We start from the raw sequence: 24,348 nt of genomic DNA, 5'->3' as shown, positions 1-24,348 counted from the left end.
CTCCATTTAAATACATTACATTAGATGCTCCTGCTGTCTCAGTAATGAATTTTCCACTGAATTTCAGTGAACGCCAGTGTAAATCTGTAGATTCATGTGTGTTTCTTGGGACTTTTGTAGAGTGCCCTACCAAAATCTCTTCTTATTCAGCAGCATAAAATTCTCACAAACAGATTGAGTTTAATTCATCAGTGGCAGCTATTATGAATACAACAAAAGTGATCTTATGTGTTTTGATCTGTTTCATCACTGACACGGGTATCCCTTATTTCATCACCAATATTGTCCTACATGCATCACTCCAGTGAGACAGTGTGGGAGGTGAGGCAGGCAGGGTGGTCTTTCTGGGACGGAGGAAGCTCACAAGGTCTTTGAAGGCGAGGGAGATTCAGCAGAGACTATGCGAGAATGGAAGCAGATGGCTTTTAGATGTTGATGTATTTCCAAACCGAGCGTTTCACTTGCGGTTTGACTTCCCCCAGCCAAGCAGCCCCTCTGTGTGTGCGTGGGCTCAGCTGGGATACCGCTGAGCAGCAGAGTAGATGTCTGTACTCTCCGCAGGATGGACACGGGCAAGTCACTCTCCGAAGTGAATAATAAAGTCAAAAAGCGCATTCTGCACATGGAAGACCCCGGCATCCCACCCGGGCAGCAGCAGCAGGCTGAGGAGAGCCGGGAGCCCACCGGAGCCTACTAGCCCCGACCTTTTCACCGCAGGAGTCAGAGTTTCCCAGCTCCGGGCTCCCAGGTATCGGGAATCCCTCCCGCTGCTCCTCCCGCTGCCGCAGCCCCTGATGAGTTTCGGTTTCCATTTCCCCGGTGCGGCGTTCCCGGCGCTGCCCGGGCACTCCCGAGCTGTCGACGGAGGAGGGATGGCGGGGAGACGGCGGCGGCAGCGGGGCCGGGGGCGCGGCACGGGAGGTACGGAGCGGCGGGAGCGACGGTCGGGAGGACGCTGGGAGACCCCCGGAGATGGGTCCGTGCAGGTGGAAGCGCTGGAAGTGCAGCAATCTGCTGGGCGGCCCCTCGGGGACGGGGCGTGAGGGGCTTAAAGGTGTCCCAGTGCGCGGGACTGGAAGGAGGGAGAACGTGCCGGGGAATAGACAGGGATTTTCCTCTCTAGTTCCGTGTCTGATGTGTGACAAGGGTGGGCAGCGAGTCTCCAGAGGTGTTAGGTAAATTAGGGCAGGCTTTGCTGGTGACCGCCTTTCACTCTTGGACATCCTGGGTCTCAGACACTTGTGCTGGAGCACAGCTCATGCGAGTGACTGAGTCCCTGGTGCCTCCAGGTCGGGAGAGTATCTGCAGCCCCTCAGCTGTAGACAAGGAGGTACTTCCTTCTACTGTAAAGAGACAACGAGTGAATTTTCTATCGTTGCTTCTCCAGCATTTTGTGAAGTGCTTGACTTGAAGGCATCCCCAAGTGACAAGTCTGGGGTGGCCAGATGCCTCAGGAAGTGCTTTGTCTCCAAAGGGTGTCAGACACTCTCCACAGGTGTACAAGAGCAACAGACTGTGCTTCTGCTGATTGTCTTGGGACAATCTTCACTGGTTGTCTTGAGAGCTGGTGGCACAGCAGCCTAAGAGATGGAGCAAGGTCCTTTGGTGCGGAGTCATCCAGCATGAAACAAGCCAGTGGCTAGGCAGGACACTGAAACCTTAAGGGGCCTGAGAAAATCAAGCACACACTTGTCTCCTGTGGAGATTCCAGTTGTGGGTTTCTCTGGGTCTGGATTGAAGACACTTGAGACAGTAGTTCATGTTGGTACTCAGGTGTTTATTATTTCTTATCAGTAAAACAGTCTCACTACTGTCAGTTTGGCAGCCTTTCATTAGGAGGCACAAAATGGCTAACAATCTCTTGTTACAAGGTCTTTTAAGACTAAACTATCCAATTAAGAACTGACACCTAGATTATTTTCCCTTTTAACCCAATAACTGATCCCAAGGAGCTGCAATATGGACTTTTCTGCCCAGTTACAAAATGCCACCCAAACCCATGAAGAAGGAGGAAGAAGCATGAAGAAGAAGCTCAGGACAACACCCTGTGCCCTCCATCTTGCTTCCATCTACAACATACTAAAAATCCCAAAACCTAAATTTCTCAGCAAGTGATAAACCTACACTATTCTCTATAATCTGTTTCACACTTTTGTGGATTCTAGTCTATCTTGAAGTCTAGGAAGCTTTCTCCATGAATGAGGGTCAAAGTCAGTGCTCCCCTGGGGGTCAGGACACCCCAGAGCAGACAGAAATATTCCTGGTGCCCTGGGCTTCCACAGTCTCCCTTCCTCCTGAGAAGCAGAAACTCTTGCTGAAAGCAGTAGCACACCGAGACTTTGGGAAGGGGGCCGAGGTGGTTAAGGTCCTGCTGCCATAGTGTGACCGTCTGTCTGTCTGTCTGTCTGTGTCCTGCAGAGAGCGCACAGTCGCAGAGGAATGAGGAGGTGCACTGCTCAAACCATGATGCAACACATAAGCTCATTCTCTCCCCTAACGGGAAGCTTTCTGAACATTGGGCTAAAGCTTCAGGAAACTGCCCCAAGACAAGGTAAGAAGCTTTCACAGGGTGAAGGTATGGATGGCAATGGTCAGAAAATGCAGCCTGCTTTTCCCCATGGTAGCATCCAAGAGTTTGAGGCATATTCCTGTTGTAGAAAGAGAACTGGAACACATACCTTCCTAGTATTATCTCCTTTTTTAACCCAGCCAGAAGTGCACAGATTTTGAGGATAATACCAAGATCTGAACTGCTTGGGATGCACATGAGACAGGTTCCTCTCAAACTTAGTAAGGGGTCAGTAGAACATACCAGAGCAATGCAGATGCCTTGCAAATCACCCATGGCTTGGGAAAACTGCAGGTGAAAGACACAAACATGTCTGAACCTTACCACCTTCTGATGAAGCTGTCAGGGTAACCATCATCTACAAATGGCCCAGCAGTTTGCTGTGTGACTTTCTTGCCCAGGGCAAGATAACAGAATCAAGGCTGAGCATGGTTCTTTTCCAGCTTCACGTGGAGCAAACCACAGTGAAGTCAGCCCAGCTACCTCAGGTCAGCATAAGAGAAGGGTGAATCAGCTCACAGGTGACCTGTATTTTTCCACATATTTCCTGTTAAAAGTGATAGGGCTTGGTGAGCAGATGATCTTTGTCCTTTACTTGGTCTCACAGCACAGCATCTATTTATTTTGATTTTTCTTTCCTTATTTTTGCAGGCTGGTGAAAGAACTGGAAAACCGAATTATTGTTCAAATAGCATGTGGGGACCAGCATGCCATGGCATTATCCAGAGGTAGCCTCTTTCAAGAACATTTTTCCTCCAAACAGGAGTCATGCTTGCTCTGAGAAGGCAGTGTTTGTGCTACTTGCAGTAGTTGGCAACACCACTATAGAGTAATGAGCAGTTGGGGACACAAAGTGCACTAGCTGTCAGTGCTGCTCCTTCCTCCCAGCACCCAGGGATCTGGATCTCTCTCTGTCTCTCTCCATTTCCTGAGCACTGCCCCTCCACAAAGGTGTGTTGTGGTGAGCAGATGTGGCTGCCCCACTGTGCAGTCACCAGACCTGCTCATTCTTAACTTGCAACACCTTTCTGGTAGGGAACTTCTGGCAGGTATGACTTTAGGGGCCTTTATTCTTGCTGTGCTGAGTCACTTGGCAACATGGGACTGTCCCAAACAGGTCAGAAGAAAACAAATTTCGGCACACATGATGTTCTTGCCTTGGAGCTAGGTCCGTGAAAACAGCACTGAGTTTTGCTCCTACTCCCAAAATGCAAATACTCAAGGGAAGCAGTGAAGCTGAGCTGTTTTCTTTTGTTCTGTGTGTGAAGGGGGTGAGCTCTTCACCTGGGGCCAGAACACCCACGGACAGCTTGGAGTGGGGAGCCAAACCACGCTTACTCCTGAACCACAGCTGGTGGAAAGACTAAAGGGCATCCCACTTGCTCAAATTGCTGCTGGAGGAGCTCACAGCACCACCGTGTCACTCTCTGGAGCTGTGTACTCCTGGGGAAAGAACAGTTTTGGACAGCTGGGACTCGGAGACACAAAAGGTAAGGAAGGAGAGCACCAGGAGGGTGTTTTCCTGGTCAGTGAGCTCACCAAATTGCTCCTCACTATTGTCAAGCTCCTGTGGAGCAGGGGTGGACAGTAAAGTCTTTTGGAGAAAGTACATCTGGAGATATTCTTTGTTTCCTGACCAGGAAAGGCATGCAGGAATGATGTATTTAGTGGTTGTTTTTCTGTAGAGAACTTGCAATCATTTTAAGTGGCTAATTGGATAGTGTGGGCCTTTAAAACCTCTGAGGTCTTACACATCTATTTCCACTGCTGTCTCCTCTCCAGGAAGTCTTGCATGAAAGAAATTAATTTTATATTTTTAACAGTCTTTAATTCTCTGTAAACACAAAGTGAGAGAAGAATTTAAATCACCTCTTGTCTTCAAACTTAGAATGCTAGAGAAGAGTTGCCCTAGACAGACAGAACATCTAATCTCAATGTGTCCACACCTTGAAAATCAGATATTTTAAAGCCAAATACCACTTCGCAAGCAGATAGGGAAGTACTGCATTTTGTTTCAGACCAAAGTAAATGAAAATAAAGTAATATGAAAAACACAGAACATTATGAGAAAGAATATGTTATACTGGAGGAAAAACGACCCAAAGCCAAGCTGTATTTACATTAATTGCTGTGAGAGAGGGCTGAAAAACACTTAATCCTCCTGTCTTCTAATTTTTTCTGTATATGAGACCCTCCAGTACTCTTTCAATCTAGCAGTATTATCTTTTTTTTCCAGACAGGGACTGCCCAACATATGTTGTAGCTTTAGAGCACTGGAAGACTGTATTTATCTCATGTGGAGCAGATCATACTGGAGTTCTCTCCAAGGTGAGTCTGAAGTGGAAAGTCAGCATCTGAGACCTCACCTTGTGAGAAAAGATACACTGCAACAAGAGAGAGAGATGAAGAAAAGACATGGAGAAATTGGGATGGTAATGCGTGCTTTCACCTAAGCCTGAAGGCGATACCCAAGGGATGTTTTCTAAGCTTTTGGGAAAACTGGTCTTTTCTCATATTCCTGTCACCTTCATGCAACCTTTGGCAAGGATATGGTGAATGGGAATCCTGAGGCAAAAAGATCCAGTTCAACTCCCAGTACTTTATGAATTTTTTTATTTTTATAGTATATTGGGGACTTCAGAAGATGTGAATGACATGTAATTCACTAGGGTATACTCATACAAGTAAAATTCTTAAGCAACAGGGAGTTACTCTCCAAAGTTAAATTGCTTTTCTCATGAGCTAAATGATTTGGATTTTCCAGTGTGTGATCTGACTGGATACAAAGGGAGCCCCTCCTCATGTTGGAATCAGGGATGTTTTGAATCAAGTAACACATAACATGTTTTGCTGGCCCTCATTCTTGGTTGTGACCATTTGATTGCTGTTAATAATACAGTGATCCTGTTTGTTCTTCGTTTCAAGGAGGGGCTGGTGTGCACCTTTGGAGCAGGAGGGTCTGGCCAGCTGGGTCACAACTCCACCCAGAATGAACTCCTGCCTCGTGTGGTGGCTGAGCTGTGGGGAGCAAGGGTTTCACGCATTGCCTGTGGCAGGTGGGATGTGCCAGTGACTTGTCTTTTAAGGTCAAGGCCTTTGGGGAATCACTGAAGAGCAGCAGGGAGGGGGTCACCAAGATGTTCAAATGCCTGTATGACAATAGGTCAGCACTGTCAGAGTATCCATCCACTGTTCAAGTATAAGCCACCCTGCTGCCAGAGCCCCAGTGAGAGCAGCACCCTCAGTCCCTGGTGAGCAGTGGGAGAGAGCTGCAAAAAGCACCAGAGAAGCCCTTGGTCTTTTTCTCTTTTAATAAACAATACACTGGGTTTGTACTGGGTTCCAAAGGGCAAAGGACTGTCAAAAGCCTGCATCAGGAGAGTCACTGAATTCCCAGCCAGACTGACAAACTGGTTGGTTCTTAATTGAAAGAATTGAAGAGCAGTGATAATTACCCAGTTTCACTTTGCCCTTCTGGAACTGGGCCAGAAAAAGTCTCCTGACAACTCACCTGGGCTTGGTATCAGGCTCAGCAGCACAGAAACTGCATGCTGAAAACAGAAGGGTGTGAAGCAAGCATGTTGTAACTATTTTTGTATGTGGAACCAAGGTAAATCACAAACATTAGAGGGTAGTATAGGAAATCTGAGTCCATATATGTCTTTATTGCTGAATGTTTATGCAATGAAGAGTTGTTACACTGTGGTTAAAGGATTCTTTATCTAGACTGTCAGGACTTTTAAAGACAAGCTTCAGGTGTACACTCTGAAAATGTATTTGTAAATTTTATTCTGTTTTGCCCTGTGATTTTCACTTATTATGACTTTTTTTTTTTTTTCCCTGAGCAGAAAACACACCCTGGTCTATGTCCGTTCCTTGGACAAATTCTATTTCTTTGGTTCTGATGGTGAAGGACAACTGGAAGATGAGAGGAAGCCCAGTCAGTTGATACCACTTCCCATGAATTCACCAGTGAATACTGGAAAATCCTGCCAGAGTAATGACCACTGCAGATGTATACAATCTGTATTTGTTTCTTCCATGGAGATGTTTGCTTTCTTGATTTCATGTTTACACTGAAAGGCAAACATTTTGTCTCATGCTTGCTTGGCCATCCCAACAAATTCTGCCAGGAGTTATTCCATTTGCTGCTAGATTATCATGGGTAATGGTCTCATGGAATCAAACTTTAAAAAAAACAACTACTTTATGAAGGGGTGTTTTACTGTTCCACTTTTGTGCACTTAACTCTCTGAAGATAATGACTGTCTCTTCAAATGTTCCTACAACAATCTTTTTGTTATTTCACAGAAAAGGGTGCTTCAGAAAACGGGATTAAAATTACTAAAGCAGTATAACGAAGTTTTGCCCGTTGCAAGGAGGAGAACAAGGTATGTGCACATTTGGTCATAGCTTCTGATTTTACCACTGTCCACATTACTGCTGGAAACATTTGGATTTTTGAACGTGCTTGTAGCATTTCAGTTTTATATGTGTCTATTGCAGATTTTTCTGTGTTTTACCTACAGACTTAACTTGTATTGCAGTTATATATGTTCTGTGGTTAATGCATATGGATCATGCTGGATGACCATTAATTTGTTCATACTTAGACTGAAATCTTGTTATGATTGGATTGGAAAAAAAATAATCCCATCTGCTCCAATTTAAATTTTGTCAATGTTTTAATGTATTTCACCCAGAATTTGTATTTGAATGGAATTGCCACTCTGGAGGATAAAAACGTGGATGCATGGATTTCTAATTCTAAATGTTTTAGGAGTATAAAAAGGTAAATCAGAAACTTGCTATTTGGGTTCATTTGTGGTTTTTTCCCTGTTGCATGATTTTCTCTACAAATTATTATTCTTCGGAGGCTATTGTAGGAACTGTTGTTCAAGAATTTAGCCAAGGCACAATCTTGTACCTTGGCACAAAGTTCATGAGGAGCTGACAAGTTAAATCAATGAAAGACCCTGCCTGCAGACCAAGGCCTTGTGCAAAAAGCCTAATCCAGAGTACCCAAACTGGAATGCTGTGCCAGCATTTAAAAATTAGTGGTCACTTCTTTAATTACCCATTTTCAAAAGCAATATGTATATATACCACTGTGGTATGCCTTACATTTATAGTCTTTCACAGGTTTTATATGGGAGGTTTTTTCCTTTGGGAAAGTCTGGCTCCAGCTGCTGATTTTGAGCATTTCAAAAGCTTGGCTAACTTGGAATGGCTAACTATATGTTTCCCTGACCACATTTAGAACAGTTTGGGTCATGTGAAAAGTCGTGGTTGAGAGGGTGAAAGAGAGGGTTCTTTTCAGATCTCAGTAGGAAAGGCCTGACAGCAAATTGCTTGATAAAACAGCTACTTCAATAAGAACAGAACCAGAAATATTGTATGTTAGTAAGTCTGATGTCCCTTCAGGTTCTGGGAACCCAGCTTTTGTGCAGTAGTAAATTGATAGCCTGATGGATTTTCCCTTCACGTGCTGTCCGTGGAGGGGATTCTCCTCCCTCCCATGTTGCAGTGCCTTTTATTTTGTACAACAAACAAAAGCAGCTAATGATCTGACCTGTGAGGAGAAGAATGTCCATGATAACACTCACCAGAATGGAACACTGGCTGGCATGGGGCAGAACCTTGAGCAGGTTCCCTTACAAGGCCCAGGAGAGCAGAGGTGGCTTGCCAAAGATCAGTAACTCCTTGAGTACAAAGTCTTCTGCAAGCCTGGCAGGGAAGTGGTGCTAAGAAAAGTTTTGTGTGGTCAGGTGCAGACACCCTTGTACACATTTTTTGTTCTTTCAGAGTTAAAAACCTAAAGTTGAAGGGACTGACTTTTTGGTTTTTTTACTATCAGGGCTATCAGACTGATCTTTTCATCTGAAGCTTGCATCAATGGAAGCTTCCTGGACAAAAGGTAGTACGCACTGACTTAGACATAACAGAATATATTGTAAACTGACTAAAAAGTGTTATTTTAGGTCACATGTGCAGAAAAGATTAGTTTTATCTGAATTTGCAAAAAGCAAGTCTTTATTCTTCAAAGCTCAAACTAGTATTAAAATTTTTATAGCCCTGGTCCCACTGAAATGTGCTAGAGAAACTCACATTTTAGAAGATTATCCTTTAGTGATATTTGGCAGATGATGATAATCCTCCTATGCAATATTACAGCTCTCAAAGGATCCTTAATAGCTCCTTCTGGGACTGAAGTGGAAGTCATTTTAGGGTGAAATACAGGAGTCTACCATTAATAGTCCACAGCCACACAAGACAGAAAGGACAGGATGTTAATCAAGTCACATAATAGTGTCTTGTGTTGTCTGTCTTCTTAGAACACATGAAATTACACCTACAGGAGCTGGGCCTGAACTTTCCAAGTATTTTCTGATATTACAATGCTTCTGATATTACAATGCTTCATTATTCAGAAGAAAAATTATTTAGTGTTCTTTTTTTTATGTTGTGATAGGGACAAACATTTCAAAACTTCCAAAGAGGTCTCAGGCATAGACATGTCAGAAGTGAAACGTTTTTGTGAGAAGATCAGTAAAAAACAAAGAGTCTACAAGGAGGTAAGGATTTGATATAAGGATGCTCACTACACAGATACTGAGGAGCTTTGGATTTGTGCATGAAACATAAGAATTTCATGCTAACCTAATTACTTCGGCAAAACATAATTGCATTTTAACCCTTGTCTCTTTTTAATTTTTTTTCCCCTCTGAAGGTGCAAATGGTGATTAGGAACTTAATGTCATCATTGTCTTCTTCTCCCATCTCACCTGAAAATTTCAGAGTCTACTTGATCCTGCCTTTCCTTCTAACGAAGAAGGATGAATTCTCTGTGCCTTCTCTGATTGTTCTGGCTGAAGCCATCATGAAGCTCCAGCCAGAAGGCCTGCAAACTCTTGGTAGGGTTTTATGATGGTAGAACTGAATGATTTAAATGCTTGGTCATTTTCTGCTGCAGAAAAAGTGTTATTATCCCTGATGTAATGTGTTCCAGAGCTTGAAATAATTGCTTTTGATAGACATAGAAACATGGGAATTATGCAGCAAGGAATTTTAAAAATTCTGTCCAAGTTTTAATAGTTTTAAATAGTTTTAATAGTTTTAAAAGTGCAAGCTTAAACTTTTTTCTTTTTGTTTAATTCATTTGATAAAAAGAGAAAAAGCAGCTTCATCCACAAATTGCAGTGATATGTATGTTACCTGTGACCTCACTAGCTGTTTTCTTTACAGAATGTCTATGGTCAAATCTAGAAACATCCTTTTTCAAGGAGCTGGTCATTCTGTATCAGTGGGCTTCCCAGGAAGTTCTGTTCTCATTTGACCAGGAGTTCAAAGCCACGGGGCCAAGCTGCCTCTTCAACCTGAACCCGGTTGAAACTGGGCCTCTGCAAATACTGCAGATGCTTTACCAGGTGAGAAGGTGCTTGGATCCCAATTAGACAGGGTGCCTCAATGTAGCCTAGAGTATTTTAATACTTCTCACTTGTTGAATTCTCTGGGTTTGACACTGCTTCAGCAATCTCTTTGGCTCTACACCAGCACAGTTTTGAAGAAGTCCTGCTCGAGTTGTGCCAAACTGACCCTCTGTAGAAATGAAGAGCTGAAGCATGTTATAGCCCTGGCAGGGGGAAGAATGCTTTCAGTGGTGTCAGGAGTGCATCCATGGATGCCTACACAGTTATGGATGTGGTGTCCTCTACGCAACATGCTCATTCCCCTTTCTGCTGGCGAGATCCCTCACCCCAGTAACTGCTCAGAGCATTTAAAAGACAACCTATCCGCTTGGCACATTGTGGCTGTCACAGACATGCTCTGTCATGCTTTAAGAGCTCATTAACCTGACAAATTCTCTGGGACAACAGCATTAGAACATCTTTAGCTGTACATGAACAAGGGAAACAAAGGAAGCCATAACTGTGTTCTTCTGGACAACCATACTTTCCCTCCACATTCCTGTGGAGATATTCAAAGTATATGGAAGTTGAGAGCTTGAGCACACAGTATAAATCAGAGAGACTTGTTAAATTTTGTTCAGACTTGAATATCCTTTTGGCTGAGAATGAGAATTTGGCCTCAAAGTTTAGACTGTCAATTTTGTATTTATGCAGATAAATAAACTAAAAAATGCAGCAGGCCCACTCCTCTGTAAGTGATTACATTATTTGGAGTTTTAACTGTTCACTGTCCCCCTGCAAGCATCTTTTCCAGGCAACAAGCAGGAACATGAATAGGGAACTGCACAAACATGAAAGACACTCCAAGGGAAATACACTTTTTCTGATGGAGTCCTGCTAAGGGATTGTAATTGTAGATGAAAATCGCTTTCCTGCTAGTTTATACATGGCTTTCTAAGACTTCTCACTGTGGACCACTGTGCTTCTTGAGCACTTTTATCCTGTAACTTCTGTGCAGGGTCTCAGAACCCTTTCTGAAGAAAGCCGTCAGTCCTGTTGTGCCTGTCCTGCCAGACAGACACAGCTCACTAGTTCTGCTGCTGATATACTGCATGTTTCAATGCAGGTGAACTCCAGAACTGGTTTTGGAGTACATGAAAGCATCTTCCATGTACATGTGGTGCGAGAGATTATCAACATATGTTCACTCTTCAATGTAGTAGTAAGTATAAATCTTACCAGCAATGCAAAACACTCTTTTTTCTTTTACTTAAATAGTTTATATATATATATATATGTATATGGAAGTCAACTCTAGAGACTAACCCAGCACATCTCAAAGGCATTTCATTTTCCCTAGTTCTCCAAAGCTCTAAATTATGCAAGCCCTTTACCATCCCAGTGTTCCAGCAGCTACAATAGAGCTTTTCCTGAGATGGTCCCTGGTTCTGAGAGTTGGAGCTGCCCTCTAGCATCTTAAGCAGCTCTGTTTGCCTTGCACTAGTAATCACTGTGAAATAGAAGCACGAGGGATGGTTGCTATACTTTGTGTTACTCTGGATTTTATTATGTTTAATTAAGAGAAGTCTTTTGAGGTGTCTTTAAACTTTTATTTAGAAATCCTGTTGAGCATTTCAATGTACTTACATCTTAAAACAAAGCCATGATAATAAAAAATAATCTGTGGCATTTCGTGACACAGAATGAGAATTAGCTACCAAATGCAGTCAGTGTCAGAGGAAGCAGTATGAAATGGAAATGTGCATAGTAAGGGTTTACTTTGGCAAAAAAACCTTTCACGCTACTTGGCTGGAATTTGTAGAGCAAATGCCTAATTCCTTCATAAGCTTTTGTTTGCTAATGTACCAATTTTGTACCTTTTAACCAGGGTGGAGGAGGAGGTTTGAGCATAGAATCAAAAGCCAGTTAGGATGTTACCTGAAGTTGGTGCCTTATCACACTGGAGGTGTAACACTTTAAATTAGATTATTTTTACACTAGTATCTATTTTTGGTATTACATATAATAAACCCAGCAGTTTTTAAAAACAATATACCATAATCTCAGTATCCAGGACATTTTGGTTTAGCTGTATTATGGAAGATGCTGTTAAAATTTCTCTCTCTGTTTCATTCTAGAGGCACTACTGTAGACAAGTGTCTGTCTGTACAGAGAGGTTAGGTACCTCTCTCTGCTTCACACTCACAGGAGTGTGTAGGAGCTGTTTTTAGGATGTGAACCTCTGTTAGTGCAGTGCTCATGCACACAAGGGCTAATTTCAGAGACACAGAAGTTTGCCAGGGTACAAACTGGCAGTTCAGTTTGCAGACATGTCCCTGAACTCTGGTTTCACAAGGGAAAATCAGCATGTCTTTTCCTTCCTTCCTTGTCCTTTCAGGCAGTCCTACAGCAGCTGAGCAAGTACCCATGCATCTTTGACAGGGAAAACAAGATACACCTTCATATTACAGAATGCAAGGCTCTGGCCAAAGTCTTTACTGTAAGTGCAACCAATTTTGTTACCAATCAGAAGAGATAAATACACTGCTAACACTGCTAACAGACTATTACTTCAATCCTTGGATGCCCCTTATCCAGATACCCTTTATAGGGACCCCTGAGGAATGGAATTTTTGCGTCAGAAGACAATACCTTCTCCAAGACATGTGGAAAAATTTAAAATCTGCCTCAAACCAAGATTTCAGGAAGAAGTTAAAGGTAAGATACTAAATTGTATTACTTGTTAGCTCTAAGTATCTTGCTGCAGTGTTCCTTGATTTCCAGTGTTACTGCATATTGGTACAAAGGTTTCAGTATCTTCTGAGCATACAGCGAAAGAACTGCTCCTCAAATTATTATAAAACATGTTCCACAGATGGTGTAGAGTAAATCTGGAGGTAGTATTTTACATCCTTATTCCATGCAGCTTTGTTGGCATAAGTTAAGTGCAAGTGGCAGTGAGGTTGCTTTGGGGTAATGGAATAGAATTGCCCAGTTGTCAAAGTCCAGTCCTGTTGCTGCTAGACTGACTTTTGAGACTTCCTACTAGCACATTAAAACCCCAGCGTCTGGGGAACCAGCCAGAGGGGACAGTAAGCAACACAGCCACGAAGTTACATTTCTCTCATGGTGATGCTGTCTGAAGGGAAAGGAAGGATAGTGCTGCCAGAGAGATGAGCATCTGATTACAATGCTGCTGTCTCCACGTGCTTTAATCTGTGGCTTCCACACAGATCCGAAGGTTGTGGCAGTTGCGTTTCCCGCAGGAATGGCGATGCTGGCCCTGCCCTGCAGAACCATCAGCTGCCTGACATGGGAGCAGGACCTGCCCAGAGCAGAGTTCAGCTCAGGGACCACGTGCCCCACCTGTCACCAACACAAAGTCTGGCACCACACCTGTGCCACAGGAACTTGGTGCCCTGATGCTTTCCAAGTGAGCTTTCTTGCCAGCCACAGCTGTCAAAGCTTTTCTTTCCCATTTACTTAGGAGAAGATTCACAATGGCTCCCAGAGCTACCTTTCCTTCCTGGTTCCTCACTGCACCTCACTATTTGAGAGAGGCATTTATTTACAGAGGCAGTGAGCGTGTGCTCTGTACTGTTCTCTAGATTTCAAGTCTCCACCTATTGTACAAGCTTTGACAAACAGCTGCTCTTAGCTCAAGTCAGCCTTTGGGCACACCTCTTGTGAGCACTGCCTTTCACATTGTGCATCACAATATTATTTACCTAGCAGCAGCATGAAAAATGTAACTGCACTGTTAGTATCCCACAGCACTTACAGCCTGGTGCAGCATTTACAACTTGGTGCTTCATTTCTGCATTTTTCAGCAGGTAAAGGACACAAAGGTGTTTTGTATTGCGAATACAAACTACCCAAAAGCAAAACATAAAAAAGAAACCTTCACTGTAGCATTGACCTGCCCCCTTCATAGCTGTGTCCTGTTAAAAAGTTTTTAAGACAATACTGAGAACTTGGCCTGTGGCACTCTCATCATGGCCAAAAAGAAAAGATCTGCAGGTACTGCACATACAGACATGGGTATCATCCAAGAAAGAAATGTCTTAATTTGACTCATCTCAAGTCTTCTAATTAAACACCAGCCTGATTTATTTTAATTTTTGCTCTTCTGACGGTAAGACAAACATATTTCAGTACACACATCTGGCTAAAAACCCCCAAAGCTCTCAAAGAGAGATTCATATCACTGCATGTTTTAATTTTAATTTCGTTTATTCGGTCAGGGTACAGTTCTTCCTCATGAAAACTAAGGTTCTAATTAGTGTCACTACAAATGCACAGCACTCTTAATAGGATAAAACAGAGGGAATTAGGGAATTAGTGCTTCTTATTACTCCTACTCTTCATCTGCATTAGCAGTAGTTAACAGTGGGCTGCTGCTTCATACAGTTCCAGATCCTACCAGGAAAATTATGCCAGTCACAAGTGCCAGAAGGAAACTCTCTCAAATGAACTGCAATACTTGATGAGATTAAACAAATTATGTTGATTTAGAGAAGCCCAGGGGTTAGCAAAGGCATTGCACTAGTTATGCCTAAAAAGCTTAATCCCCATCCAGGTCCACAGGTGAAAGAACACATAAACTGGTACTGTAACAGGAAGGAGCAGGCTGTAGAAACACAGGCTGGCTGTGCTGGTGCAGCCCTGGGGGAAGTTTTCGTCTACGCTGGCCGAGTAGAACAGGCCTGCCAGGGACAGGAGGGGAACGAGCACAGTCAGCGTGGGCAGGGAGGGCAGCAGCCCTGCTCCGGCCATCAGGCCCCGTTACCGCCGTGCCCGGCGGCTCCTCACGGCTGCTCCGAGCCCTCGGCCGGCGGCTTCTGGTGCGTCCTCCTGGCAGCCTCCGGAACCATGTTCGGGATGCCGTCGATGATGGGGTACGCGATGCCCAGCTCCTCGTTAATGAGCTCGTTCGTAGCTAGCATAATGATGTGAAGTCAGGATTTTTTTTTTTTTTTTTTTGGGGGGGGGGGGGGGGGGGAGAGAAAAATCCAAGGGAAAACATGAGGAGCAGGAACTAACCTGAGTTTGCCCGGGGCTGGGGCGCAGCTCCCCCGCCCCATCCTCACCTCAGCGGCCGCTTGGAGAGCGGGCACACCAGGAAGCGCAGCAATGATGGCTCCAGGGGCTGCGGCCGCGCTGAGCCGGAGCCCGAGTCTGAGCCGGAGCCCGAGCTCGAACCCGAGCTCTGCTCCCGCTCCTGCTGTGGAGCACGATGGCAGTGCCGGCCGGGCCCGGGGCCGGACAGGGCCGCACGCCGCAGCAGCAGCAGCAGGGCCGGGCCGCGCAGCATGGCCGCCGCTTCCGCCGCCCACGGCCCCGCCCCGCTCCGCCTCAGCGCGCCGCCGGGCTCCGTGGGTGCTCCGCAACGTAAAATGGATCAAGGTTGTCTTAAGTCAAGATGGTTTTCGGTGTAAGATCTTTGTACACTTTCAAGCTTAATAAGGAAAAAAGGAGATCTAGTCAGTGGAACAGGCAGCAGCCAGCGTTCCCTAGCCAAGGACATCCGGGAATGAAAAGCCTTAAGGATGCAGTAAATCAGGATGTTGATGTATGTCTGTGTATACATTGCTAACTTGGCAAAATACTCAAGGTCCACGTAGGCTGTAGCTGAACTGTGTTCATTATAATAGTTAAAATCGTGCCCACAGGGCAAAGGGAGCCCTGCCCAGCTGAAGACCCTTCCCCTGAGGGTGTGTGGAAGTCAGCTGGGGCTGTGTAACTTGTTTGGAAATTAATAACCAAGCACAACAGACTCGGACAGTTACTAACTCTGAATTTCTGTGTACAAATAATGGCTCCAAAAGTCTGGTGGGGTTTGATTTGTGGATTACCACCAAGTACACCAGTTGGCACAACCGTGAGATAAATAATCAGCATCTCTCTCTTGGGTGTGTAATTACTGGCTTGTTGCACACCAGGTAAGGAATCTGATTTTGTGAGCAACATGGATGTCTCTATCTATGGCTGTCTCTGGCCTTGCAGGTGTCTTTTGTGGATGAGCTGGGGGTGGACCAAGGTGCAGTGTCCCAGGAGCTCTTCAGCATTGCAGCCAGGACCCTCTGCCAGCCCAGCACCAACATCTTCTGCCACTCCCCCTCCGGCCTCGTGTGGTTCCCCAGACAGGTAAGGCAGCCCTGCAGGGATGGATGGGGGCCCCACCCATGGGAAAAGGCACTCATGGCTTGTTCCTAACCAGGTGTGCTTGTTCCTAACCAGGCCCCAAGCTGTAAGGATGAGGACATCTTTCTCTTGATCGGGACACTATGTGGAATGGCCCTGTTTAACCAGCGCACGGTGCCCTTCCCCTTCCCCAGGGCTCTCTACAAAAAGCTGCTGGACGTGGCCCCCACCCTAGAGGACCTTGAGGATCTGCTGCCAACCGTGGGCCGGTATGAGCCAGGCATGGCCCAAGCTTCAGCTGGGTCCCTTGCCTTGGCCATGCACTGGGAGATCCCAGAGGCTGAATTTGGGGCACGCATGGCATCTACATTCGCCTTTGTGAAGCTGCTAGAAGCCACAGATTTCCAAGGATGTCCTTGTCCAGGGCATGGATGTTGCTCTCAGAGGCTAGCATTGCCAAAACAAAATGCCAAGCCTCATGACTTAGAGGGTGTCAGATCTCTGCTCCACCACAGCTTAAGTCCACACTGTGAATATACAAGTGTTCAAAACACTTTGGGCTGTAGTTTTGACTTGAAAGAACTAATGACTCAATTATTAATGCTGGGGGGGTTTTTTTCTGATTTACTAATTATCAATTTCCACAATATTGCCTTGCACAAGTACAGTATTACAAAATGCTGCCAATTCTTAGAACCCTTGTGCAGAGTTTCCATGCACTGGGAGAGGAGATATCAGGCAGACATAAGAGGGAGAGGTGCTGCTGCCACCAGCATAATGCTTTTAGGCCCCTGAAGCGCAGTCTTCCAGGCAGGTGATGTAAACAACCAAAATGAGAACCCCATCCCATGAGCCAGTGACTGTGTTGAGGTGCTAAATTCCTCAGGTGTCTCAGTGAATTGGAGCACAAGGTTGCCTGCAATACTTGGAAAGGTGCTGCACCCCAAAACAATTCTCCCAGATCATCCCTCTGTTCCACACTTTATTCCTCACTAGATAATGTCTGGAAGCAAGACTGTGGTCCCAACTCATTTGTCACTGAACTTGGTGTAAAGCTGTCCACACAGGGCATGGGGATGGACTTGCCTGGAAACTTTTTTTGCTGGAGGCATTTGTGCTCAGCTTATGTCAGCAGCATGATGAAATTTCAGGGCCGTATACCATGTTTCTGTGTGAGTGTAGGTGTTGTGTACGTGTGTGCATTTAAATACTGCTTGTCAAAGGATGTTTTTTAGCAGAATTTGCAAGTGCACTGAATGGTCACATTTCTTCTCTCTTCAATACCTTTGTATTTGGACAGGAGTTTTCGGATAATTTTGAATGAAGAAATTGATATCTTGGACTTGAACTTCACGGTAAGACATCCCACGAAGGTACTCAGGCAAGACAGTGTCCCACTGCAAATGACACAACTTGTCTGTAAACTCAGACTAGTGAGAGTGCCATGTCACACCCTTCAGGAGGAATGAGAGATGTAGCAGCACGTATATATCTGTCACATATAGATATAACAGCCAATGTTTTAATTTATTTGCATAGAAAATGGAAGGAGATTCCACGGATGTTGTTGAACTTAAAGAAAATGGTGCTAACATTCCTGTCACTAAGGATAACAGGTCAGTTTTATTTTTATATTTCTTAATCCTGTTGTCTTGTTACAAATGTATGAAATAACATGTCTGTACCCATCCCCATATGCTGTTAGAAAATATTGACTTCTGTATTGTGCCATTGGTCTTGGTCCAATAGGTTACACACTTTCAGTTCTGCTGTACTGGCTGCACACGTGCTAAACACTAGCAGTTTGTGCAAGCAAACTGGGGATCCTTGGATATCCTGGTATCTGCATATACAGATACTTGGCATTAACAAGAAAATTCCTAACAAATGTAAAATATAACCTTGGACAGTATTTTCAGGGAAAACCAGGTGATTTTTCTGGGAAACCCAACTACAGGTACACCTCTGTAAGGGTTTTTTAAGAGCAAAATATTTCCTGCTTAGTTACGTATATGGAATGTATCTTGTACATAAAGGAGAAGGAGCAATCTATCAATAAGGCTTTGTGTCAATATTAATCTCTGCTCAGAGGACAGAGAGAAATTTTGTGTCCTGAACTATGCAGATGACCTGAGGCCCCATGAGGATCCATGAAAGGGCTGTTTAAGAAGCTTGAAGTAGAGCATTTACATTGAGTTGATTGTACAGTATGATGTCACTACACAAATCCCCATCTGAAGTAGAGAGAAGAGCGAAACTATTGATTAGCAGCTGTGCAAATATTTATTTCGATTTCAGGGAAATTCTTGGGCATTCAATGGGAGTTAGGTCTGCTAGGTTCCATCTTTTATAATAATCAGGTGTCTGGCAGGATTTCATTGGAGCATTCACATGACATACAAGGAGTGTTACTAAAATTAATCCATTCTGGCCAGCATTCTCTTTTATTTGTGAAGATGCTCCCAGCTTATTCAGTGAATAACTAATTGCCAGTGACAAGTGGTCTCAGTGAAGACAGAATCTGTACCCCACAGCAGGTCATATTGAATAAAGGAATAAAGTTCTCTATAATTCTCCTTTTAGAAAAGCACCACCAATGCTCGTTTGGTATCTGTTGCAGGAAAGAATATGTTGATTTGTATGTGAATTATATGTTCAATAAATCAGTACAGAAGCCATTTGAGGACTTTATGCAAGGCTTCTTAAGAGGCTGCCCAGCTAGAAATTGGAAGATGTTTTTCCCTGAAGAGCTGCAGGATCTTCTCCAAGGACGCACAATCTTTGACTGGCATCTGCTGGAAAAGGTATTGTATACAAGCACAGTGTCCTTCTGTTCTGTCTGCTAAGCATAAACTACTTCTGACCTGTTCTTTCACTGAGTGCATAACAGGTGGACAGAAGCTCCAAGAGCTTTCTCTTTTTTGATTTGTGTCGATGTTTTGTCTCTAATCTACATCAGCCACAAGAATAAAGGGAATAGGTATCAAGCCATAACTCAGGGATTGTCATATGAATCTTTGAAAAACAAATGAACAAGCAGATTCCAGAGGTTAAGGGGATTTGAATATCTATGAACAGGATTATAAAATTTATCAGATAAAATGTTGCTTTAAATATAAATGGAAATATTGAGGATTAACTGGCCTGTTTTATTTTTGTCTCTTTGACAGAATGTCAAATACGTACACTATGAGAAGTCAGATCAAACCATCAGGAATTTTTGGACTGTGTTTCACAAGCTACCAGAAGAAAAAAAGAAACTGTTTCTTGGTAATTTATCAGGCATTTAAAACTTTGCATAGCCCTTTTCTTTCCCCCACAACACACATACTATATACTATACTGTACTATAGTTCCAAACTGTAGCTTTTCAACGTGTTCACCCCTGATGCTGCTGCTGCCACATTTTCTAGGGAAAACCACAAAAAAATAACACAAGGAGTTGCATAGGTTCAGCTCTGACCCTCCTCACATCCCCTGAGGTTTGCCTGAGTGCACCCTGAAGCTTGCAGTTACTTTATCCCTTAATTTTGTGGTTGTGTTGTTGGTCAGAGGCTGCAGTTTGTGAGAGTACACTGTGTTGATGTAAGCAGTATACCTTTTTCAAAGGGTTGCAGAAGCTAGGTCATCCTTTTTAAAGGCAGAAGGTCAGACCTAGCCTGGCCTTTCTCATCCACACAGTCTACAATATGAAGTAGAAGAGGGCTTGTAACTACTGTGAATCGGTAAGAGACTTTAATTTATATTCAGGTGCAAATTCAACAAATTAGCTTAGGAAAATATCTGTTTGTTTACACTAATTTCCCTTCATTTCATTAAGATTAACATTTTCATTAACATTAATTATTTTAATGATTTTCAGCTAACATTATTTTACTTTTTTTTTCAATTTGCTAACTTACTGTTGTTTTTCTTTTTTTTTCATTCCTTCAGTTTTTTTGTCAGGATCTGATCGCAGCTCTGGCTATGGACTGGTACCTTTTAGACTTCACATTGCAGATCCTCAAGTAGAAAATCCAGATGAGAGCTCTCCCTTTGCCAGTACTTGCCGCCTGATTTTGTTCCTTCCCAGATATAGCAGTAAAAAAATACTCAAAAAGAAGTTGCTTTATGCCATAGAGCATAGTGAAGGTTTTGGCCTTGGCTAACTCTGGAATAGAAGCACTTAAAAGCAAAAATAAGAATATGAGTCTTTGTTCACTTGTCATGTTTTCTCTTAATAACTCAAATTCACTGGTTTCTACCCTGCCTTATTTCTACTGCACTTCATAAACACCTGAGTGTGTGTATTTGCTGAGATTTTACATTGCTTATAAAATTGAGCTTTGACCGGATATTTCATAGTTAGATTGTAAAGTTAGGAAAGATTAATCCTGTTTGGCACACTTCAGAGTAGCAAGCTGATAGCCAAGCATATTTACATATATGTGCAAGCAGGGTCTGCACTGTTCTGGTTGTGTTAGGACAGTGAGCTCCCAGCAGCAGGGATTCTGTGATTTGTACATTTATGCATTAGCAACCACCAGGATGTGCTAAGCAGTCACCCTTGCAAAGCAAAGCTGGGGTAAGGTTTTCATCTGTGTTACTTAAGGGTTCTCTTGGGAGCAACTAACACATTTAATGAGATTGTGAAATTAAGGAGCAGTCTGTGCTCACCTGGATATGGTCTATGATTTATCTGAGAGAAATTCGTAGGAGGATTTGATAATTCCTAGACTTTTTCAAAAGCTGTATTAATTAATTATAATAATACAATTTTTTTATTATTTAGTGTGATAATTGTGATATTTGTCATGTTTCTTTATATCTTTTAAGGAGATGTTTCACAATTAAGTCATAAAATCTTAGGCTTGCAGAACAACACTGTCTACAGAGCCCTGTGTACATGAGGCTGGCAGGGCTTCAGGAATCTCATTGTCAAAACAGTGCAGAGCACTGGCAGGATATTAACCATGTCAGGCAGGATGTGTGTTTACTGTGTATTTTGCTGTGTGGAGAGAGGGAGACAAACAACGGCCATTATTTTTCAGTATCTTCTGTGTGGTGCATTAAATGTGTCAGGGAACATCCATATGTAAAGAAGACTTCCACTGCCTTAAATTAAATGATGATGGATTAAATTTTCACCCCTGTAGCTGTGTTCTTCCTTCCTTATGCATCTGCCTACGTAGATGAGCGTAGCAGGCAGTGTGTCTGTGTTCTCTGTCCTCCTTGGAATGGGGGGACCTTTCACAAGTGAAGTCAAAGGCTGATGTAAGCATGTTTCAAAGAGATGCACTGCATATGCTGAACAAGTCAGTCTTTCCTGTGTGATGCAGAATGACATTGTTACCTACTTGGAAAAAAAAAAAAAAAAAAAAAGGCAAGTTTCCTTTTAAGTTACAGTATAGTAATTAGTAAAAAAAATAAAAAAATAAAAAAATTCAAGCACTCACCACAAGCACCAGGGCAGTACAGGAAAGCAGATGGCATGGGAGTGTTGATGGGAAGAGGGGAAATAGGACTTCAGAGGATGGCAGGTCCCAGCACAGAGGAGCAAGGGGACATGGCCTACCCCTCACTCCCCTGGAACAAACAGGATGCTTACATCCTCTAAGAAATGCAGCACTCTGGTGTATTTTTGTGGAAAGAGGGAACTGGCAGAAGCCCAAGGTGTTGCCCACATCTCGTGTCCAGCTGATGCTGCTACGCCAGCACAGATTTCTGTTTTGGCAACTTAGCCTGCTTTTCATCGGCCTGCTCCTGGCTCTTGTTTCCCTTTTTATGGTTTTCTAAGCCTCTGGTAAGACTTGGAAATCCAGAGTGATCTTCTGTGCTGTGTAAGTGCACAAAAGATATATTCTCTTTGGAATTCAAAATAACCCATTCGAGATTAAATGATAATAGGTTTATTTAGAGCCTGGAGGTATTTCCTTCTCATCATGTATGATGCAACATCACATGGGAGATTAAAGCCCAGAGTCACTTTCAAGGCTATTTTTAAGTTGTCCTCAAATAATCTCTGCTTATATATATATATATATGTGTGTGTGTGTGTGTGTGTGTGTGTGTGTATATACACATTACATAAAGACTTTCAGAGTACTGCACTCCTCTCTGATTTTCTGAAATTAATTTGGACACTGGATTGTGCCTACATTTTCTCAAGCAGTGCCTGTTATAAAATATGCAGGAGAATATAAGATGAGTGAGCATCACATTCACCTGTGAGTTCAAAAGGCTTCACACAGGCAGCAAAAGTATATTGAACCTGCAGCAGGATTTTTTTTAGGCCACTCATCTGAGCTGAGAATCACCTGTAGACAAGCGCAAGAGCAGCCTTGAAAGTTCTACAGGAAGCTGAAATGTAACCAGTTAAAAATTGGTTTCAACAAGAGACTCCTGGCTCCCTCACGCAAATTCCAGGCTTTGCTCCATCATTTTCTTCTTCTTTTTTTTTTTTTTTTTTTCTGTTTGTGTGTGTGTACCTTCCCCTCCTTGACTACGCAATCAGAAACAGAGGAAACTGAGTGTAAAGGGAAATGATCTATTTTGCAAAGTTCTCCAGACGATGAAATAAACAAAACAGAAACAAACACAAACACAGAAAAGTATGTTTTCCTCTATGTATGCTTTCAGTTATTCTAGAAGCTGCTTGTTAACACTGCTTAAGCCAAAGAAGTTACATGACAGGTGTAATTTTATATTGGAGTAGCTATTTATCCTAAACACACATGATCCATGCAAATACAGGTGATTTTTCACCTGATCCGTGACATATTTTCTGCTAACTGCACAAACTCTGCAAACTGCCAGAGATGCAGCGTAAGGGCCACAAATACTTGTGGGCACTGGACACACCTTAGGGACTTCTTCCCCCCTTACTGAACCCTTGCAAACATCTGTCTGAGGTTTGCTCCAATCATTGTCTCTCATTTTGGTGGTCTGAATGGGATCCAGCTTGTGCGCTATTCTTGTGGAGCACAGTCTTTTTCCTAATACATGGCACTGAAACCAGAAAATCAGTACTTGGGAGTTACATAATTGCTTGCTCATTGGCCTCTTTTTTCTTTTTTTTTTTTTCCCCTTCCCCTCTCGCTCAACGGAGATTTTTACAACAAACCTTTTCTAAGGTTGAAACTTTCTATAAAATTTGAGCTCCTAAACAAATGAGCCTGCCAGGTGACCAGAGGCCACATAAAAGGAAGAAGAAACAGGCCCAGGGGAAAGGAACTGACTACTGTTATTAGTAAGTGACATTTCGCGCTTAACGCATTTCCAAACACTGGAAAGCTGCCTTTCCCTTGAGACCTTCATTTAGAACAGCTTAAATTCTGGAATGCGCTTAACTTCGGCCGTGGGTTTCTGCTGCGTTTAGAGCGGCTAGCGATCTGCAAGGCGGGCGGGGGGGCTGTCCCCAGCGCTCCGCCCGCGTCCCGGCATTCCAGCAGCGCTGGGGAAGGCCAGGCCCCTGCCAGGAGCCCGGAGCCCGGAGCCCCGCCCCCCCCCAGCAGCGCGGAGCCGTGCCCGAGCTCCGGGGAAAGCAGATTCCCGGCCCTCCCCGCGCCCGCCGGGGCCGGGCCCGCCCTGCGCATTGGCCGCGCCGCGCGTCACTCCCGGCGGCGGCTGCGGCGGCGGGGCCGGGACTTCCTCGTCGCCGCGGCGGCAGCGGCGGGGCTGGCGGTGAGTGCCGGGGAAGGACAACTCGGCCCCGCGGTGCGGCTGCTGCCGGTCCCGCTGCCGAGGCCATCCCTGGGAGAGCCGGGGCTCGGGCGAGGCGGAGCCCCTGGCGCAGGACGCGCGTCCCCAGCCCGGGGCGGCCGCGGGGCTGCGGCGGGAGCCGCTCGGCGCCGCCGCTGCTGCTGCAGCATCACCCGGCTGCGGGCTGGGCGCGGGGCCGCTGCCGCTCCGGGGTCGGTGTGTGCCCGCCGGGAAGCGCCGGTCGGGGCGTGAGAAGCAGCCGCAAGAAGCCCGGGGTGTCCGGGGTGATGGCAGGGAGCGAGCGGTGTTTTTACTGGGATTGCAAAATGGAGGTGATGGTGTGGGGGTTGTTATATTTGATTTTAGGTATCTATTTGTATATATTTTCTGTGGGGGTATCTCCATCTGAGGACATGCGGCTGTGCAGTGGAAATACTCTGCTCGTGCTTTAACTCATTTGCTGGTACACCTTGTATTCTCTTACTCTGTAACCTGCTTTACATTGGACATTGAGTTGGACTGAAACGGAGGGAAAAGAAGAAGAAA

The 24,348-nt window shown here is 44.3% G+C and overlaps 4 protein-coding genes across 7 annotated transcripts in view; 2 read left to right on the top strand and 2 right to left on the bottom strand.

Annotated features, from left to right (window-relative positions):
- Nucleotides 1-786: 786 nt before the first annotated feature.
- LOC121339945 (E3 ISG15--protein ligase HERC5-like) lies at nt 787-21,246 on the top strand. The gene is given in 23 exon segments (XM_041412225.1): nt 787-921; nt 2,419-2,551; nt 3,221-3,297; nt 3,838-4,059; nt 4,806-4,897; nt 5,495-5,625; nt 6,418-6,566; nt 6,881-6,960; nt 7,273-7,361; nt 8,427-8,486; nt 9,042-9,144; nt 9,300-9,483; nt 9,815-9,996; nt 11,105-11,200; nt 12,377-12,478; nt 12,577-12,696; nt 15,985-16,125; nt 16,219-16,391; nt 17,423-17,477; nt 17,662-17,738; nt 18,743-18,926; nt 19,293-19,392; nt 20,056-21,246. Coding segments are annotated over 23 exon segments (2,892 nt in total). The 5' UTR covers nt 787-794; the 3' UTR covers nt 20,271-21,246.
- PIGY (phosphatidylinositol glycan anchor biosynthesis class Y) lies at nt 14,193-14,754 on the bottom strand. Its single transcript, XM_041412226.1, has one exon. It carries the CDS (start codon nt 14,752-14,754, stop codon nt 14,524-14,526), a length of 231 nt encoding a protein of 76 aa, XP_041268160.1. The 3' UTR covers nt 14,193-14,523.
- On the bottom strand, nt 14,193-15,319 carry PYURF (PIGY upstream open reading frame). Its single transcript, XM_041412227.1, is given in 2 exon segments — nt 14,193-14,917; nt 15,058-15,319. Coding segments are annotated over 2 exon segments (366 nt in total). The 5' UTR covers nt 15,293-15,319; the 3' UTR covers nt 14,193-14,786.
- Nucleotides 21,247-23,683: 2,437 nt separating the features above from the next.
- LOC121339944 (probable E3 ubiquitin-protein ligase HERC3) overlaps nt 23,684-24,348 on the top strand; it is a 43,431-nt gene continuing 42,766 nt past the window's right edge. For 3 of the 4 annotated variants that reach the window (XR_005953236.1, XM_041412222.1, XM_041412224.1), the window contains exon 1: nt 23,801-24,134. The gene's annotated coding sequence lies outside the window, so the exon portion shown is untranslated. The other variant, XM_041412223.1, reaches the window with a different exon arrangement.

Source organism: Onychostruthus taczanowskii, unplaced genomic scaffold, assembly GCF_017590055.1.
Source record: "Onychostruthus taczanowskii isolate IOZ18803 unplaced genomic scaffold, ASM1759005v1 scaffold38, whole genome shotgun sequence".
NCBI lineage: Eukaryota > Metazoa > Chordata > Aves > Passeriformes > Passeridae > Onychostruthus > Onychostruthus taczanowskii.
The sequence above is the reverse complement of the archived record's forward strand: the minus strand, read 5'-3'. Positions and strand labels throughout refer to the sequence as shown.

Bases quoted from the DNA above. Each gene is read 5' to 3' on its own strand.
- PIGY (XM_041412226.1), bottom strand. From the start codon at position 14,754: ATGGCCGGAGCAGGGCTGCTGCCCTCCCTGCCCACGCTGACTGTGCTC.